Raw genomic sequence first — 17,730 nt, 5'->3', positions numbered from 1 at the left:
AGCATCAGATCAGTTGTTTTCGAACTAAGCTGGTACATTTGCTGAGGTGTCTGAACTTGTTGAGAGGGATGACTCTGCCAGAACTACTTAGGAGTAGAATAGCCCCTAAATGTTCCCTATTTGCTGCTATTGCTTCTTTGTTGAGCCAAGATCCAGCAAGAAGGCTGCACCTCTGCTATCCCTAAAGTATTTCAAAGAAGAGTTAGCTCTCTAACCGAAGGGCATATCATTAGAGTGACCTGAACATCTACTGAAAAGCCAGCTGAAAGTCCTGGCATCGCAACATAGTATGATGGCAGTGCCCATAGATTCAAGCTAGCCTGGCTGATGAGGGGTGTTACCCCGAAACCAGTCCCAGGATGCTTGTTTCTGGTTCAGGGAAGACTTGGCTTGGCAGGTCGTGCTGGACTCTTCCCATGAAGCACAGGGTCAAGACTGATTTGTATATAGCTGGGTCTAAACTGAGGTGGCGAAGTGAGCTAAAGAACAATGATGGATTCAACCCAGATCTGTGACTGGGGGTGAGTGTCTGAAAGGTTTCAGCGCTCCGTCCATCATCTCCTCGTGTTTGCTTTATTCGCCCTAAGCTGGTAGGGTAAGCCCAGGTGTGGGTCCCTTGCTTACTATGCCACTGGATTCAAGCTAGCCTGGTTGATGAGGGGTGTTACCCCAAAACCGGTCCCAGGATGCTGGTTTCCAGTTCAGGGAAGACCTGGCTTGGCAGTTTGTGCTGGACTGTTCCCATGAGACACAAGGCCAACACTGATTTGTACATAGCTGGGTCTGAACTGAGGTGGCAAAGTGAGCTAAAGAACGATGATGGAGCCAACCCAGATCTGTGACTGGGGGTGAGTGTCTGATAAGTTTCAGCGCTACGTCCATCATCTCCTTGTGTTGGCATGGGCCAGGCAACAGCATACATGGAATCCAAGCTGCAATTCAGGATCTCCTTTGAAGAACTGATCAAATTGGAAAATTGCTTTTCAAGTGGCCAGGAAAGCTAACAATCACCGGTTTGCACAATTTCCAAAAGACATGTACTTAGCAGCCTTACAGATATGTGGCATCCCTGTTCAAAGTAAGACTGGCAGATGCACAAATCTACTGTCCCATTGCTTCCGTTTTGTTACATTCACTGTCCTAAGCAGAAACTGAAAAGGACTGGGATTCAGGTTGAAAGAGGAAGTTTGTATTCCCAAGATCTCTTGTGATGGGTGTGCCTCATTAAATGGTAGCAAGGGCTCCATGACCAATCAAGTAGTTTGCAAAATTTCTGAGTTGGACCTCCTCCGTCTAGGGAATTGTTTAGGACCTTGCTAGAGACAGTTACTCAAGGAAATTCTGATCCTTGTCTTGTGCCACCAAATACCTTTAGCTATATTTGAGGGCTGCATTGGTAAGGACTCTTGCCAGACAGGAGATAGTAATTGCTAACGTATTTCCAGGCGCGAGGGCTGGAACCTGTATAGGGAAAGAGTTGGGAGGAGTTGGGAGTCAGAGTTGTACGAGTCGTCAAGCCTAAAGAAGTGGCTCCACCCTTGGTATGTGACACTGAGGGAACTAGAGCCCCCTAAAGATGCCCAACATATCTGAAGTCTGTAGACCTTCACTTTCACAGTCAGCAGATGGAGCAGGAAATGTTGGCTGCAGCTTATAAATCAGCTCCGAGGATGAAGAAGAATTCATATTCTTAAAGAACCCTATTTATCCGGTAGTGCTACCGTCTACTGGCTAATGCACATCGCAAAGTTTTATATAGGAGAAAGAAAAACAGGATTAGTCTTCCAGTAGGATCTACAGAGATTCCTGTTGGGCTTGATTGTTTTACAGTCACTAATGGTTACTCTACATGGGTAGGGGATCCTATTCCTGCACCCATGACATTGCTTTATTATCATTTGATAGCAAGTCCCCTGCAGAAGAGTTTTGGTATTAGTGCAGTAATGACTCTGTGTGTGTTTTCTTTTTTGTTGTGGAGTGGCCGTGACTTCGAAAGGTAAGGGAGTGGGATCGCTTCCTTGAGAAAGAAATGGATTTCTGCTTCCTATTGAACTACTTATGTTTGTTATGGGGATATTTTGGGAGACTGTTCCCTCTCAGGAGACTTACCTGTGGGCTTTGGCATCTTCCTGTGGACCTTTGTCAAAAATAACCTGGCCTCCTGCTCCCTGATGGCATTTGGAGGCATCAAGGGACATACATTGCAGCTCATGGCATCATGGTGGATTCAAGACACCACAAAGACATCTGCTTGCAGCATGTAGGAAAGCGTTTGAACCCGGAGTCTTTCAGAGGAGACACCTAATCACTGTGGAAGCAGAGGAAAGTTTTATTGGTGAAGCACCAAGAGAACGCTGTGCAAATGAGGTGCTCAAAAATAGAATATGATGTTGACAGCAGGGTGGCACCAACTGTAAGTTGGTGGCATCATATATGGTGGGTTGCCATGGCTAAAGCCACATGGTGCCACCTCACGGAATGTTGCTGGGGAAAAGATCCTGCCAGCCAGTCTAAAATTTGGGGAATATTCTTTAGGTGACACAAGAGAGACACTAATACTAGCATAATTATGAATGAATAATTATTATAGAGCTCTGGAAGTGGCCACACATTCATGATTCTTCTACATGATGGCTGTAGTTGTACGAGTAATAGGTCTGAGCACAGTCAGTTTCTGAATATGAGGACCGCACTAGAATAAGATACCGCTTCAAGGGTGCTTGACTGCTGTGATAGAATGAAATACTTGAGTGTTAAGGGGGCTACACAGAGATGGTAGGAGTTACTGACTTTCATTATTCAATATATAGAAGGGTGCTGAGGGTCCTTTCTGCAACTTTGAAATCAATATCATCACCCCCACTCTTAGAAGAGTTCTGAAGAAGCCTTACCTGGTGCCCAATCGGCGAGTGCGCAAGCCCATAAAAACAGAGCGGATCAACTTTCCGAAAGATGCGGCATTGACAGGTTCTAACTTTTGCTCTTGGCAATGCAGCAGGTAGTGGCAGTACAGGGTGCTCCGGGGCAGGCTTACACCCTCAGCCGTCTCATAGTTATCCAGCAACCACTGCACCTAAGGAGGAAGAAGATGGGTCACCAGGCAGCAAGGAGTAAGTCTAACCATTGAAAAACAAGAACCTCTAGTCGCTAATGCAACACACAGAACATTAGATCATGAGTAGGGCTGCTCTATCCAACGTGCAATGACACTAGTGCACACACACTGCCTACAATGGAGTAGTTGAACTAGGAAAGAAACATAAATACTGTAAAGGCTAACAAGAAAGGGGAAACATTAAGGATAAAAGAGAGAATTCCCACTGGGGAAAGGTTTCACAACAAAAGCATTGGTACTTTGTTATACGATGGTAGGGATAAACTGTGAAGGAGGTGGTCATGGAGCATAAGAACAAAAGTTACTTTCTACAAACTCCCGCATTTTTAGTTCAGTGGATTTTACGGAGTGCTGAGTGCATTAGTCCGCATAAGAGCATGTTGTCAGTCACTTTATGATGAAAGAGGCTTATTTCTAGAAGGCAGTAAGTGGCAGACTTTACCCAAACCCATAATTCTGTTGAGGTTCTGGCTCCCCAATCTGACTTTTTCCTGGATATAAGTGAAAGCATATTGTGGCCACATCAGAGTAGAGTAGTGTGGGTTTTAAGATGTGACTGAAAGACTATGGATACTGGCTCTAAGGGTCCCTCTGGATGTATTTCTTAATAAATATAACATTGACATCAATGGGGGTTTATTAAGACCAGATGATTGTTACCAAACATATGGAGGTACAGTGAAGCAATTGTGTAGCTGGGGAACTCGTAATCACTAGTGTCCAGTGCATGTACTTGGTATGTCTTTCCTGTGCACTTGTGGTATTTAAGGGGGAACTTGGAAGTTACAGGGACACATCCACACATGGGCATAGTGCACCCTGCCTTAAGGCTATTAGGCCTGCTGTAGGGGTGACTTACTTATACCACATGCAGTGCTGGGTAGGCATGGCACACAGGGATGTGTGCCCTGTCGACTCTTTGTTTTACTCTGCACCAAGACACGCAGGCTGCAATGGCAGTTAACATGAGCTTGGTGAGGGGTCCCTTCGGGTGGCACTATTCATGCTGCAGCCCTTAGGAACCCTTTTTAGTTCCAATGCCCCAGGTACCAGGGGTACCACTTACTAGGGACTTACATGGAGCCTAAAGTGGTGCCAATTGTGGAACAATGGTACAGTTTAGGGAAAGAACACTCATACCGGGGAACTGGTTAGTAGGAACCCAGTGCACTTTCAGTCAAAATTGCATTAGATACCAGGCAAAAGTGGGGGTAACCATGTCAAAAGGGCACTTTCCTACTGGTAAGTAAAAATAAAAAGTTAGAAGAAAGTTATAAAAAAATATATAAATAGTATAAAAGAATTTGATAAAATTAAAGGAAAAGTAAAGAAAAATAGATAGTTCAAATGGCCCTCCCGAGACTATGTAAGGACCTACAATATAATGAATGCAATGTAATCCCCTGTGATTTAGTGGACATGATGTAGGACCATTAATTCGTCTCACGTTTCTGTAAGTCAGTATCGCCTGGACTACTGATATCTTGAAAGGGAGACTTAGGAAAGAAGGAGATGACTGAGCACTTCATGATGACTCAAGCTTTTCTTGACATACAGGTATTGCATGGAACAGTGACCAGAGTTGGGTTGCATCGAAGCAGAGTACATATAGTGCCTATGAATTGATTTGGATCCTCCAGTGTTTCTACTTATAAATATGCCCTTTTCTTTCCCGATTCCTGTGAACACAGCATAGATTTCCTTGCCTGATGCAAAAGTTGAAAACCTCTCATCTGCCAAAAGCCTTCAAGACATTATCAAACAGAGGAGTCCTTTTTCCAAAGGTGAGTGAACAGATTATGGGTCAAATTTCTCAACAGCAAACCTATTGATACCAAAAGCTTTGACATTATTTTCACTCTAATTAAAACATTTTCTTTTGGCATACGCATCATTTTTAAGCAGGAGGTGTTCTTTTCTTTGACACTGAGTAAGTAGATGTTGATCCTGAAGAAGTATACTGTTGTGGCTTAAGAGTTTTTCATGTTGAGGACTGTTGATGTCAGTAGAGTAAACTGGGAAAAATGTCATCAAATGCCTCAATGCCTTTTCCTGGATCCCTCCTGAAGAGGATCCTAAGTTGGCTCACAATAATGCGGAAATGATGGAGCAGCAGCTCTCTTAGGCTTGCTAACCAGACCCCCTAGCTCGATTTAACATGAAAATTTAGTAGGCATGCAATACCCACTATATTGAACACATTTGCAGTGATAAAAGCTGACGTCCTGCCAGCAGACAGGATAAATACGTTTCTTAGCCACAGGAATGCATGGTAGCCAACAGAGACACAGCTTTCTCCCCACTCCCCTCCCTGCTGCAATAAATAGGTGCAAGAGTGTGGACTCCAGAGTGACTCTTAGAGACACCCCAGGACTCCAAGCATCTCCTTTCTGTGACATATCTTGATGTCGAAATGGACAAAGCATTAACTTCTGATCCAATCAGCAAAGGGATACCCATGTAGTGACAGAATGCTACAAATAAATCAGAAAGCCTCGGATCAATCCTGGCTTCCCACCTGAGTAAATTATGTGATAATAGGGGCATGTTTAATTTCACCAAACCTCCTTTTTCTTCATTATAACATAAGAATTTGATTTAAGAAGGATAAGTCATGTACCTGTAATTCTAGTTCTCTTCAAGGGGTATCCTCATCAAAGTCATAAGCACATGAATATTCCCGCCCATGCGCGGGGACCCCGGAAAATATATAAAAATATATGTGAAAACATATATGTAGCTCTATATATCATCATCATATAATCTTTATTGCGATCACTTAAGATCATAAAAGACATTATCAAATATAACATCAACCCAACCATTTAGGGGTGACAGCATAATTAAACATAAAATATATAAAAAATGAACATTCTTCTATTAAAAAGATATAAAATTTCATAGATATATAAAAAGATAAAGCTTAATTCCGGTAAAAGTCCATTCTACTAGCTATTTAAAATCTAAGGAAATACAATCAATGATGAGCACAATTATTTTGAAATAATTAAATAGCAAGTATATACAGATTCATACAACGGCGTATCTTAAATCACAATGTTTATGAAGAGAAGAAGAAGTAAGATCCTGATTTCTGGGACAACACACCATTTATGCATTGAGCTGTTAACAGCAAGATGTTAACCTAACCATTCCTTTATCTGTTATCTTCCTGTACAGCCAATTGGGGTTTCTCGGCCTATTCAGTTTTTACAATTCTTTTCCTCGAATTAGCCACATTCAGCTTAGGAATTTAGCAACAGCTATTACACATGGTACTTCCGTGCTGGTTAATACAATTCTCATGGCTATAGCGCTACACCTAACACCCATATTTCTGCATAATGGCCGTAGCCATTTTCTCCGTGGTGTCTGGTATGCAGGGCAAACAAATAAAATATGCGAATACGTCTCCTCACCCTCTAGACACAATTTGCACTTGCTGTCATTTCCTGTCTGCCATTTGCATGTGGTAGCGATCCAGCCCGAAATTCAAAATATAGGCGTCTGTCCCTGGGTTTGGTGATAATATCCCAAAAATGCTCATATTGAGGGTAAGGTTTAAACTCTAAAAATTTACCAGTCAGGGAAATAGGCTCAGCGGTAAGTAAACTATTCCTATCCACCATGGTCCAATATAGACCTTTCAGTTCTTTTTTTGAAGGGAATTGTTTACCCTCTGGGTCATCCCACAAGTGTCGAACTCCCATACCAATCAACGGTATTTTGATGTTTTGTAACCATTTAATCTTACATGAAGTGTCAGCCATACATACATCTTTTAAAGCGGCAGCATAATTCACTAGCTCAGGAGTAGACCATAATTTGCGCCAACAAGCAATAGGACGAAATTTGGCGACCTCTGCCAATCTACTACACCCTAGGTCGTAGAAGACCAGCTTCAGAGGGGTACTAGATGGCAAACCAATTACATTTCGCACAAATTTGTTCTGCACCAAAACTAGTGGCCTCAGATCATCGAATCCCCAGAGCTATCCTCCGTAGGTTACAGAGGAAATAACCTTGGTGTTGTAAATCTTAAGTAGTGGGTAGATGGGTTGGGTCAGGGACAACTTGTGTTCCTTCAGTAATGCACCAGCAAGGTGACCATGCTTTAGAGCCATGGTTTCTATCTGGGACCTCCAGCTGAGTTTACTCCCTATTGTAATCCCCAGGTAAATAAAAGCCTCTGTTTGGTCTAGGTGTTCTCCATTTAGCGACACCCTTCCTTTAATGGCCCGGTGCTTGTGGAGGACCATATACTTGGTTTTACTAGCATTTATCTCCAACCCATGTTCCTTGCAAAATCACTAAAACCTGTTCAGGGCCCTCTGCACATCGATCTGTGTTTTTGAAATAATGAGAGTGTTGTCTGCAAACATAAGTATAGGTGTTCTTACGCCTGCCAGAGTTGGTGCATCAGTCGGGAATGTGGAGAAATATGCTACAACTCCGTTAATAAACAGTGAAAATAATGTTGGCGCCAAAACACATCCCTGCCGCACCCCTTTAGATACAGGGAATCGATTGGTCACATTGCCCTGTGAACTCCAGCGTACTTGTGCTAAGTTATCTGTGTACAAGTGCATCACAACTGTTAATAATTCTACAGGCATACCTAAATCCCTACAAACTCCCCACAGTTTGTTTCGACACACCAAATCAAAAGCGGATTTTAAATCCACAAATGCGGCGTAATAGTGGCCTCCAGACAGCACAACTACACGCCAATATATTAAGACAAACCTAAAAACTTGATCTACCGTGCTTACATTGGTGCGAAACCCTGCCTGGATTGGGGACAATATATCCTTCTCAACAATCCAGTCTAATATTCTGTTAAGTACCATTCTTGCTATGATTTTTTGGATGGCATCTAAAAGACTGATTGGATGATAATTGCCCGGGCAGGAGCGATCGCCTTTTTTTATATATTGGTAAAATCTCTGCGCCCTTCCAGGAAGAGGGAGTTGGTGCACCACTAGATATTGCATTCGCTAGAATAAGTATATACTCTAGACAAAGTGCCCTATCATTTTGGAACAGGTCGGCCGGTACACCATCAGAGCTAGGAGCTCCACCACTTGCAACCTCACCCAACGCTATTTCAGCATCTCCCCTTGCAAATTGTAATACACTTGCACAGGACAGTGCAATGCGGCCTTACTCATTCTCACCATCTGCCCCTAGGGCATTCCGGATTTATATTTCTTTCAGGCGATCTTAACTAAGCTACATTCATTTTGTTTAATGGCAACTGCCAGTGCTTTATAGGCTGCCCTACAGTTCTTATTATACCAGCTTGCTTCTTTACTCTTCTGTTCTTTCCTGTCGCTAACTGGTTTTAAAAAAAAGGTTCTAATATTACAAAACAATTCATTGTGCAAATCCGTAATTCTATCATTTATCTCAGGTCTTGTGTTAATAGCTCGTAACTCTCCCAGTGTTTTGGAGACTGCAGTGCTTATACCTGTAAGTGCGTGTTTATTACTCACTATCTTGTCCCATTTTAGCCTTCTCATGTTGTTGCATAACTGAACCTCTCTAGTGGAACATGTGAGAAGTTGGCCTGATGTATGATGTCACTAGTTCTAGTGTACACCTTATATCAGTCCAAACAACCCTTATGGTGATTGGTTGTAAAGTCAACCTTATAGACCAGCTATCCTAGTGGTAGCATGGACAAGAGCAGTCTTAGGCTAAACTCTGAATGGCATGTGAAGCCAGCTGTTATACCATATATAATCCCTTGAATACCAAATGAAAGGACACCACAACAGATACATATATAAAATAAAGTGTATTTATTCTAGTCAAACCCTCAGCACTCTTTATGAGATTCGAGGTAAGTACAACACAGTCTTATTTAAGCATACATTAAGTCACACAGGTAAGTAATACAGTTAGGCCCTAGGGGCCATGCAAACCATATACTAAAGAAGTGGTATAAGGACCACTGTCACGGAAATAGAATAGGCCTAGGCCTAGGGAGTCGCCGGGGCTACACTACCCTACCAACAGTTAGGAAGTGGGAGGCCCACGGGATTCAGGTGCAGAGTGGAAACACTCACGCGTAATGCGTAAAAGTCGATAGAATCACTAGCAGTTAGAAATAAGCAGTTTTAGGACACTTCTGGTATAGCTAGAAAGTCGAGACTCGGAAACTAGACCCTAGGATAGTCAATACCCTTGTGAGCACCGGAGTACCCAAGTTACCTAGCCCACGGGCTGCGGGTGCATAGGTGTGAACTTGCGTCGGGTTTCGTTGTGGACTTCTATGGATGCCTGAAGGAAAGTTGCTGACAGGCAGTCAGTGAAGAGTGTCCGGTGGATCCCAAGGCCGGGATCAAGAAGGAAGGATACCTGCAAGCAGAGGGGACAGAGTCTGGGTCACTAGCCAGTGACCACGTGGAACCAGGAAGGAACCAGGCGATGTCGTGAAGATTGCAGGTGAAGAGGTGAAGCTTGTCGCAGCAGCCACGGGTACCAGGAGACGTCGAGGACAACCAGGACCAGGAGGCGAGCTGTCCCACGAAGGCTCTTGCTGTCGGCGGCGTCGAAGTCGAACTAGGACTCACCAAGCCTTGGCAAGCGGAACCCACGAAGAATGGAGGACTTGCTTCTGGTGCAGACCAGGAAGGTCTGGGGTGCTTCTCTTTTGCAGAGAAGCGGGAGCCAGTCTGGAGGAGCCAAACCAGCAGTGAAGATTCAAAGGTGTGTCGTCGCAAAGGCCGCTAGCCAACGGGCAAGCAACCGGACAGACGCGGCAAGCAGGAAAATGCAGAAGGGCCCCACGCAGGACTCGTGGAGTGTGGGGGGCTGATCTTCGGTGCAGATGGTGCTTGGGGTTGGGGCTTCTCAATCCCCGGTGCACAACTTCGAGGGTGCCTCAGAAGCTGCGCTGGAAGATACTCGCCACTTTTCCCAGGTAGCCGGTCCCACGTCTCTCGTCGCCTCCACGGATTTCAGCTCGGCTGTGGATGTGGATCAGGGTCGGAGAAGTCTGGAAGTCAAGGCTCTGGTCAGGTTCTGCAGTCGGTCCCTCGTAGAACTTCAGCAAAGCAAAGGGTAAGTCTCTTGATGGTGCCTGTTTGCACAGGGTAGCCACTCCTTGGCCACAAGGGAGATTCTTCAGTCTTCTTCTTTCGTCGAATGTCGAAGGTCCAGAGTTTCTGTTCAAGTTGCAGGTTCAGGATAATCTAATCTCCTGGGGCCCAGCTACCACACATATACTAATCTGGGGGGCTGGGTTGCCTGCTAGGTCACGCCTTATGGGTGGGACCTGAGAGGGGGGTGGTTACACCCCCTTCCCTTTGTCCAGTTTTGGGCCAGGACTGGGGCTGGAGTGCTCCAGCACCGGTTTGAACTGGACTATGCATGGGACACCTTGTGTGCCCCAGGCAGTGTCTCGTTTCTTTCATCCCTCCCTGCCCCAATACACTAAGGCCTGTCTGGGGTGGTGCTCGCACCTCCCAAGGCAGGAAACCTATTCTCCAAGCCTCCCGTGCCGGGATCACTCCCAGCAGCAGGAGGTCAGACTTGTGTTGTGGCAGCAGCATCCATTTTGTGATGCTGGGGCTCTGGTTAACTTTAACCGGGTAAGTAGGTTTCAACATGTCTTCTCCCTCTAGAAGGGAGGGATAATATCCTCATCACCAGAAATGGGATGGGGGTATTATTCCAAAGTGTTAGACACCTTACACGACATGTTTTGATAAAGCCAAACCATAGTTACCATAACCGTTTAAGATTATAAGGCACTTTAAGAGTATATGGTAGGCTATATCATAGAACAGCTATAAGGACATGGTTCCAAAAGCTGCAGACAGGCTCAGCTCATGCTAGAGCACTATCTCACATGTTACCAAGCACTCTGCCTCCAGGATTGTTAAGGCCTGCCATAGGAGTGGCTGATAGGTACACATGTGTCTATATATAAGGTAGGTATAGGAATACTACACCTAAGCAAGGGGTGATTACACGACCTTGCCCCAGCTGAGTGATCAGCCAGTTGTGTCATTATGGAAGGCCAGGCCAGGGGTGGCATAATACATACTGCAGCCCCTGGTAGGCCTAGGGTACACCTATGCCCTGGGTACCTAAGGTACACTGTACAGGGGCCAATAAGGTGATCCTATTCAAATGGGTTATGCACCTAAAGTACATAGTATTAATTTAGAGAGAGAACAGCATGGCTGTGGGTCTGATCAGCAGGCCCACAGCCACATCTAAGTCGAAAACCAGTAAAGCAAAAGCAAAAAGTGGGGGTGAACATAGAAAGCAGACCCTACTCTCCTACACAACCCCCCCCCCCAAACTTATGGACATTAAACTAACCTTGACCAGTTGAGTCTTCATGTTCTAAGTGGAAATATCTGGAGAGTCCATCTGCATTGGCATGGTCAGTCAAAGGTCTATGTTCCACTGGGAAGTCCATCCCCTGTAGGGAAATGGACCACCTAAGAAGTTTGGGATTTTCACCCTTCATCTGATTTAGCCACAAGAGGGGCTTATGGTCTGTCTGAATCTTGAAGTGATTGCCAAACAAGTATGGCCTCAGCTTCTTCAGGGCCCAAACAGCAAAGGCCTCCCTCTCAATAGCTGACCAACGTTTCTCTCTAGGGGTCAGCCTTCTACTTATAAAAGCAATGGGCTGGTCTTGACCATCTATATTAAGTTGTGAAAGAACAGCTCCCACACCCAACTCAGAAGCATCTGTCTGGACAATAAACTCTTTGGAGTAGTCTGGACTTTTCAGAATAGGTGCACTGCACATGGCCTGCTTCAGGTCATCAAATGCTTTTTGACAGCTTACTGTCCACTGAACTTTCTTTGGCATCTTCTTGGAGGTCAAGTCATTAAGTGGTGTCACAATGGACCCATAGTTCTTAACAAACTTTCTGTAGTACCCAGTCAGGCCCAAGAAAGCTCTGACCTGAGTCTGGGTAGTTGGAGGAGACCAGTCCTTTATGGTCTGGATCTTGCTCTCCAGTGGTTGAACCTGACCCCCACCAACTAGGTGGCCCAGGTACACAACCTTGCTCTGGCCTATCTGGAACTTAGTGGCCTTGATAGTGAGGCCTGCCTTTTGCAGGGCCTCTAAAACATTCCTCAGGTGGACCAGGTGATCCTCCCAGGTGGAGCTAAAGACAGCAATATCATCAAGATAAGCTGCACAGTAGTCATCCAACCCAGTAAGGACTTGATTCACCAACCTTTGGAAAGTGGCAGGTGCATTCTTCAAACCAAATGGCATTACCACAAATTGATAATGTCCTCTTGGGGTCGAGAAAGCAGTTTTGGCCTTAGCATCCTCAGCTAGTCTGATTTGCCAGTAGCCTGCTGTCAGGTCAAATGTGCTCAAAAACTTAGCAGCTGCCAGTCTGTCAATGAGCTCATCTGCCCTAGGTATTGGGTGGGCATCTGTCCTAGTGACAGCATTGAGACCTCTGTAGTCCACGCAAAACCTCATCTCTCTCTTACCATCTTGGGTGTGAGGTTTTGGCACAAGAACTACAGGACTAGCCCAAGGGCTCTCTGAAGGTTCAATTACACCTAGCTCCAACATCTTTTGTACCTCAACTTTTATGCAGTCCCTGACATGGTCAGGTTGCCTGTAGATTTTACTCTTCACAGGCAGACTGTCACCAGTGTCCACCTCATGGGTGCACCAGTTTGTCTGACTTGGGGTCAGAGAGAAAATATGTCTGTAGGATTGCAGAACTTGTCTGCAGTCCTGTTGCTGATGGACAGTGAGGCTGTCAGAAAAGACCACACCATCAACTGAGCCATCATCAGGGTTCTGAGTCAACAGGTCTGGGAGAGGGTCACTCTCTTCCTCCTGCCCCTCATCTGTAGCTATGAGTAAGCCCATGTCTGCCCTGTCAACATATGCCTTCAATCTGTTGACATGAAGCACCCTGTGGGGGCTTCTGGGAGTCCCAAGGTCCACCAAGTAGGTGACTTCTCCCTTTTTCTCAACAATAGTGTGGGGTCCAGACCATTTGTCTTGGAGTGCTGCTGGGGCCACTGGCTCCAACACCCACACTTTCTGCCCTGGCTGGTAAACAGTCAGCACAGCCTTTTGGTCATGCCAAGCTTTTTGGAGTTCTTGGCTTGCCTCAAGGTTTTTAGAAGCCTTCTTCATATACTCTGCCATCCTGGAGCGGAGACCAAGTACATAATCCACTATGTCAAGTTTGGGTTGTCTGAGAGGTCTCTCCCATCCTTCCCTTACTAGCCATAGGGGTCCTCTTAAAGGATGCTGTTAGAAAGGGTAGACGGACCGGGAGGGTCGGCCGGGGTCAGGAGGAGAGGTCTCCGGGGAGAGCCGTCTCCAGCGATCGTACAGACAAGTAACTTCCCCCCCCACAGACAGATACCACACACGGATAAGGTTCAGTGTTCTTTATAAGCACTTCTTAAGGTACGGTTGAATGGTACAAGGAGGTCTGGACTCAGGGGTCCCCTCGATTCAAGTCTCTCAAAGCAGGGTAAGGGGTAGCGGGACAGTCTGTCTACCAGTCAGGTAGTTCGGATGAGATGATGACTAGCTCACAATCCTCGAGCTTGGTGGTTTAGTTGGTACGGGCCGCGGCAGCGCCAGCAGGTCCCGGTTGAGATGGTCGGTACACGGTCCGCGGCAGCGCCAGCAGGTCCCGGAAAGATGGTCGATGTACGGTCCGCGGCAGCGCCAGCAGGTCCCGGTGAGGATGGTCGATACAACGGGCCGCGGCAGCGCCAGCAGGTCCCGACGAAGATGGTCGTTACAACGGGCCGCGGCAGCGCCAGCAGGTCCCAACTAGGATGGATGTTGCAGAAGGCCGCGGCAGCGCCAGCAGGCAGGACGATGGTTCACAAGAGCGGGCTACGGCAGCGCCAGTAGTCCGTCAAGGCTGAGTTCTCTCGGTGTCTCTCGACTCCAGGATACAACTGCCTTCCTGCTCCGGAGTTGCCCCAGTTATAGGGCAGGCGCCCTTTGATCTCCGGACCCTCGCACGTGGAGGTCGGAGGGCCCGGGATGAAGGTGTCCAGACACCCAGCAGGGGGTGGAGCCAGCGCCTGGGGGAGCTGGAGGCGATCGGCACCTGGCGGGGGAAGAGCTCTTGACACTTCGTTCTCCCATTGACCTGCCAAGTGATCCGCTCACCTCCTGGGTGGAGGGTGGTGCCGGGATGTCGGGGCCGGCCAGGCCCGGGGTTAGGGTCGGGCCGAGGCCACGCGGCCTCGTGGTGCAGGGCCCAAGATGGCGGCTTGAACCGGCCGGGGAAGCCGGTGGGGCTGGGCCCCGTGATGAGTAGAGGTCCGAGGGCAGAAGATCCGTCGGGAGACGGGGTACAGGTGCTTTTCGTGGGTTATGCCTGGTGGGCCGGAGCTCGGGCCCTGTCGTGCGGGGAGGGAGCAAGCCCTTCGTGTGGCCTGTCCAACATGCGTCCCCCCCAGCTGAAGGCGGGGAGAGTCACCCATCTCCTTGGGGACTCTCTTCGTCGAGGCGGAAAAAGCGGGACAGGCCATCCGCGTTGGCGTGGTCTTGGCCTGGTCGGTGCTCCACAGTGAAGTCCATTCCCTGCAGGGAAATGGACCAGCGCAAGAGTTTTGGGTTCTCCCCCCGCATCTGCATCAGCCACTGCAGGGGTCGATGGTCGGTTTGTACCCGGAAGTGGGTACCGAAGAGATAGGGCCGGAGCTTTTTGAGGGCCCACACCACTGCGAAGGCCTCCCTCTCGATGGTGCTCCAGCGCTGTTCTCGGGCCAGGAGACGTCAACTGATGAAGGCCACCGGCTGGTCATGACCCTCGGGGTTTAACTGAGAAAGGACGGCTCCGATGCCGTGGTCGGAGGCGTCGGTCTGTACCACGAATTCCCGACTGTAATCGGGGGCCTGGAGCACGGGGGCGGTGCACAGGGCGGCCTTCAGCTTCTCGAAGGCCGCTTGACAATCGGGGGTCCAGTTAACCCGCCTCGGCTGGTTCTTAGACGTGAGACCCGTGAGGGGCCCCACGATGCTGCTGTAGTCTTTCACGAACCGCCGGTAGTAGCCGGTGAGCCCCAAGAAGGCTCGGACCTCGGTCTGGGTGACGGGGGGCTGCCAGGACTGGATGGCAGCAATCTTAAGTTGTAGCGGGGCCACCAGCCCGCTTCCCACTTGGTGCCCAAGGTAGGTCACAGACCCTTGGCCAATTTGGCACTTGCCGGCCTTAATTGTGAGGCCGGCCCGCTGGAGGGCCTGTAGGACCTCGTGGAGGTGACGGAGGTGGTCGGCCCAGTGGCGGCTGTATACAGCGATATCGTCCAGGTAGGCAGCGCTGAACTCTTCGAGCCCCGCCAAGACCTGGTTCACGAGGCGTTGAAACGTGGCGGGGGCATTCTTCATGCCGAAGGGCATGACCTTGAATTGGTAGTGGCCATCGGGGGTAGAGAAGGCTGACCGTTCCTGAGCCCTGGGTGTGAGGCCGATCTGCCAGTAGCCCGCTGTTAGGTCGGAGATACTAAGGTAGCGGGCGGCCCCCAGCCGGTCGATCAGCTCGTCTGCTCGGGGAATCGGATGAGCGTCGGTCCGGGTGACAGCGTTCAAGCCCCGGTAGTCGACGCAGAATCTCAGTTCAGGTGCGGTGCCGGGGGCAGCGGCTTTGGGAACCAATACAACCGGACTGGCCCAGGGACTGTCCGAGGGCTCGATGACCCCGATTGTGAGCATCTTGGCCACTTCCTCCTGTATGCAGGCCCGTACCCGATCTGGTACGCGGTAGGCCCGGTGTCGGACAGGGGGACTGTCCCCGGTGTCCACGTCGTGCAAACACCAAGGGGTGACCCCGGGGGTGAGGGAGAACAGGGTAGCGAACTGCAGCAGGAGGTCCCGGCAGCCCTGGCGTTGCTCCGAAGTGAGGGCGTCAGAGAGCCGGACCCCGTCCACGGAGCCGTCATTCTCCTGAGTCTTCAGAAGATCCGGGAGGGGTTCGGAGTCTTCCTCTGCCCCACTGTCCGTAGCCATCAGGAGGCTGAGTTCTGAGCGCACAAAGTGTGGTTTGAGTCGGTTGGTGTGGAGGACCCGGAGGGGGTTCCGGGAGGTCCCCAGGTCGATGAGATAAGTGACGGGGCTTTTGCGCTCGACCACTTTGAAGGGCCCCGTCCACTTATCTTGTAAGGCACATGGTTCGGTGGGGGACATCACCCATACTTGTTGTCCGGGCTCGAACTCAACGGAGGAGGCATTGTGATCATACCACCTCTTCATGTCCTCCTGGCTGGCCTCGAGGTTCGCCTTGGCCATCTCTCTGAAGCGCCGGGTCTGATTGCGTAGGGCCAGGATGTATTTGAAGACGTCTGGAGGGGTCTTTAGGGGGGCCATCTCCCAACCTTCTTTTACGAGGCTGAGGGGCCCTCGCACAGGGTGCCCGTACAGGAGTTCGAGAGGGCTAAAACCGAGGGACTTCTGGGGAACTTCTCGGTAGGCGAAGAGGAGGCACGGGAGTAGTACATCCCACTGGCGACGGAGGGGCTCTTCCAATCCCCCAATCATCCCCTTGAGAGTGCGGTTAAAACGCTCCACTAGTCCGTTCCCTTGGGGGTGATAGGGGGTCGTGAATCTGTAGGTGACCCCGCATTGTTGCCAGAGGGACTTCATGTATTTGGATATAAAGTTCGTGCCTCGGTCGCTGACGACTTCTCGGGGGAAGCCTACCCGGGAGAAGATCCCCATTAGGGCCCGGCCGACCACCGGAGCTGTCACGGTCCGTAGGGGCACCGCCTCGGGGTAGCGGGGGGCATGGTCCACCAGTACTAAGATGAACCTGTGTCCTTGTGCCGTGCGGGGGTCCAGAGGCCCCACAATGTCTATCCCCACCCTCTCGAACGGGGTGGTGACCACAGGGAAGGGTTGCAGAGGGGCTTTCAGCTTCCGACCACTCTTCCCGCTGGCTTGGCATGTGGGGCAAGATCGGCAGTGGTTCAGGACGTCGTTCCTCATTTTCGGCCAGAAAAAGTGGGTCACTAGGCGGCTGTACGTTTTGTCCTGGCCCAGGTGTCCAGCCAGGGGGACATCGTGGGCCAGGTTGAGCAGAAAGTCTCTGAAGCGGAGAGGTACCACCAGTACTCGACCGGCCCCCAGCTCGGCGATTCTTTGCTCGCTGTATAGCAGGTCGTTATCCCAGTAGACCCAGTGAGTTCCGGTGGAGTCCCCTGCGTTCTGGGCGCTGGCTTGTTGGCGGAGTCCCTCGAGGGAGGGACAGGTCTTTTGTTCCTGGCGGAACTGTTCTTGGGTGGGCCCCCCTTCTTGACGCCACTGAGCCAGGTCAGGAAGGTCCTGGGGTTGCTCGTCCCCTTCGGTCGTCGGGTCTGGGAGGCTGGCCTCGTCGTTGTCTTCTACTGGGGCGACCGGGGGCGGAGGTGCTGGCCATTCCGGTTCTTCTGATCGAGGGACGGCACGGGCGGCCATGGACCGGGTGGTTATGCAGGCCCAGTCCGGGAGGCCCAGCATCCCCAGGTGCTCTCTTCTCTCAACGGTGGCCCACGGGGAACTCTCGAGTTCATTCCCCAGGAGGCAGTCCACGGGGGCATCGTCCCGGACCATCACCTTCAACAGGCCGGAGACCCCTCCCCATTCGAATGGGACGCAG

At 49.4% G+C, this 17,730-nt stretch overlaps 1 protein-coding gene across 7 annotated transcripts in view; it reads right to left on the bottom strand.

The window, feature by feature from the left end:
- RFX1 (regulatory factor X1) overlaps positions 1 to 17,730 on the bottom strand; it is a 549,504-nt gene that overhangs the window by 326,525 nt on the left and 205,249 nt on the right. For all 7 annotated transcript variants that reach the window (XM_085600474.1, XM_085600477.1, XM_085600480.1 and 4 more), the window contains one exon: positions 2,892 to 3,073. In XM_085600474.1, coding sequence (XP_085456600.1) covers positions 2,892 to 3,073 — 182 coding nt within the window. The remainder of the gene's footprint in view (positions 1 to 2,891; positions 3,074 to 17,730) is intronic.

The sequence above is a fragment of the Triturus cristatus genome, chromosome 4_2, assembly GCF_964204655.1.
Source record: "Triturus cristatus chromosome 4_2, aTriCri1.1, whole genome shotgun sequence".
Classification (NCBI taxonomy): Eukaryota; Metazoa; Chordata; class Amphibia; order Caudata; family Salamandridae; genus Triturus; species Triturus cristatus.
This window is presented reverse-complemented; position numbering and strand designations above follow the sequence as displayed.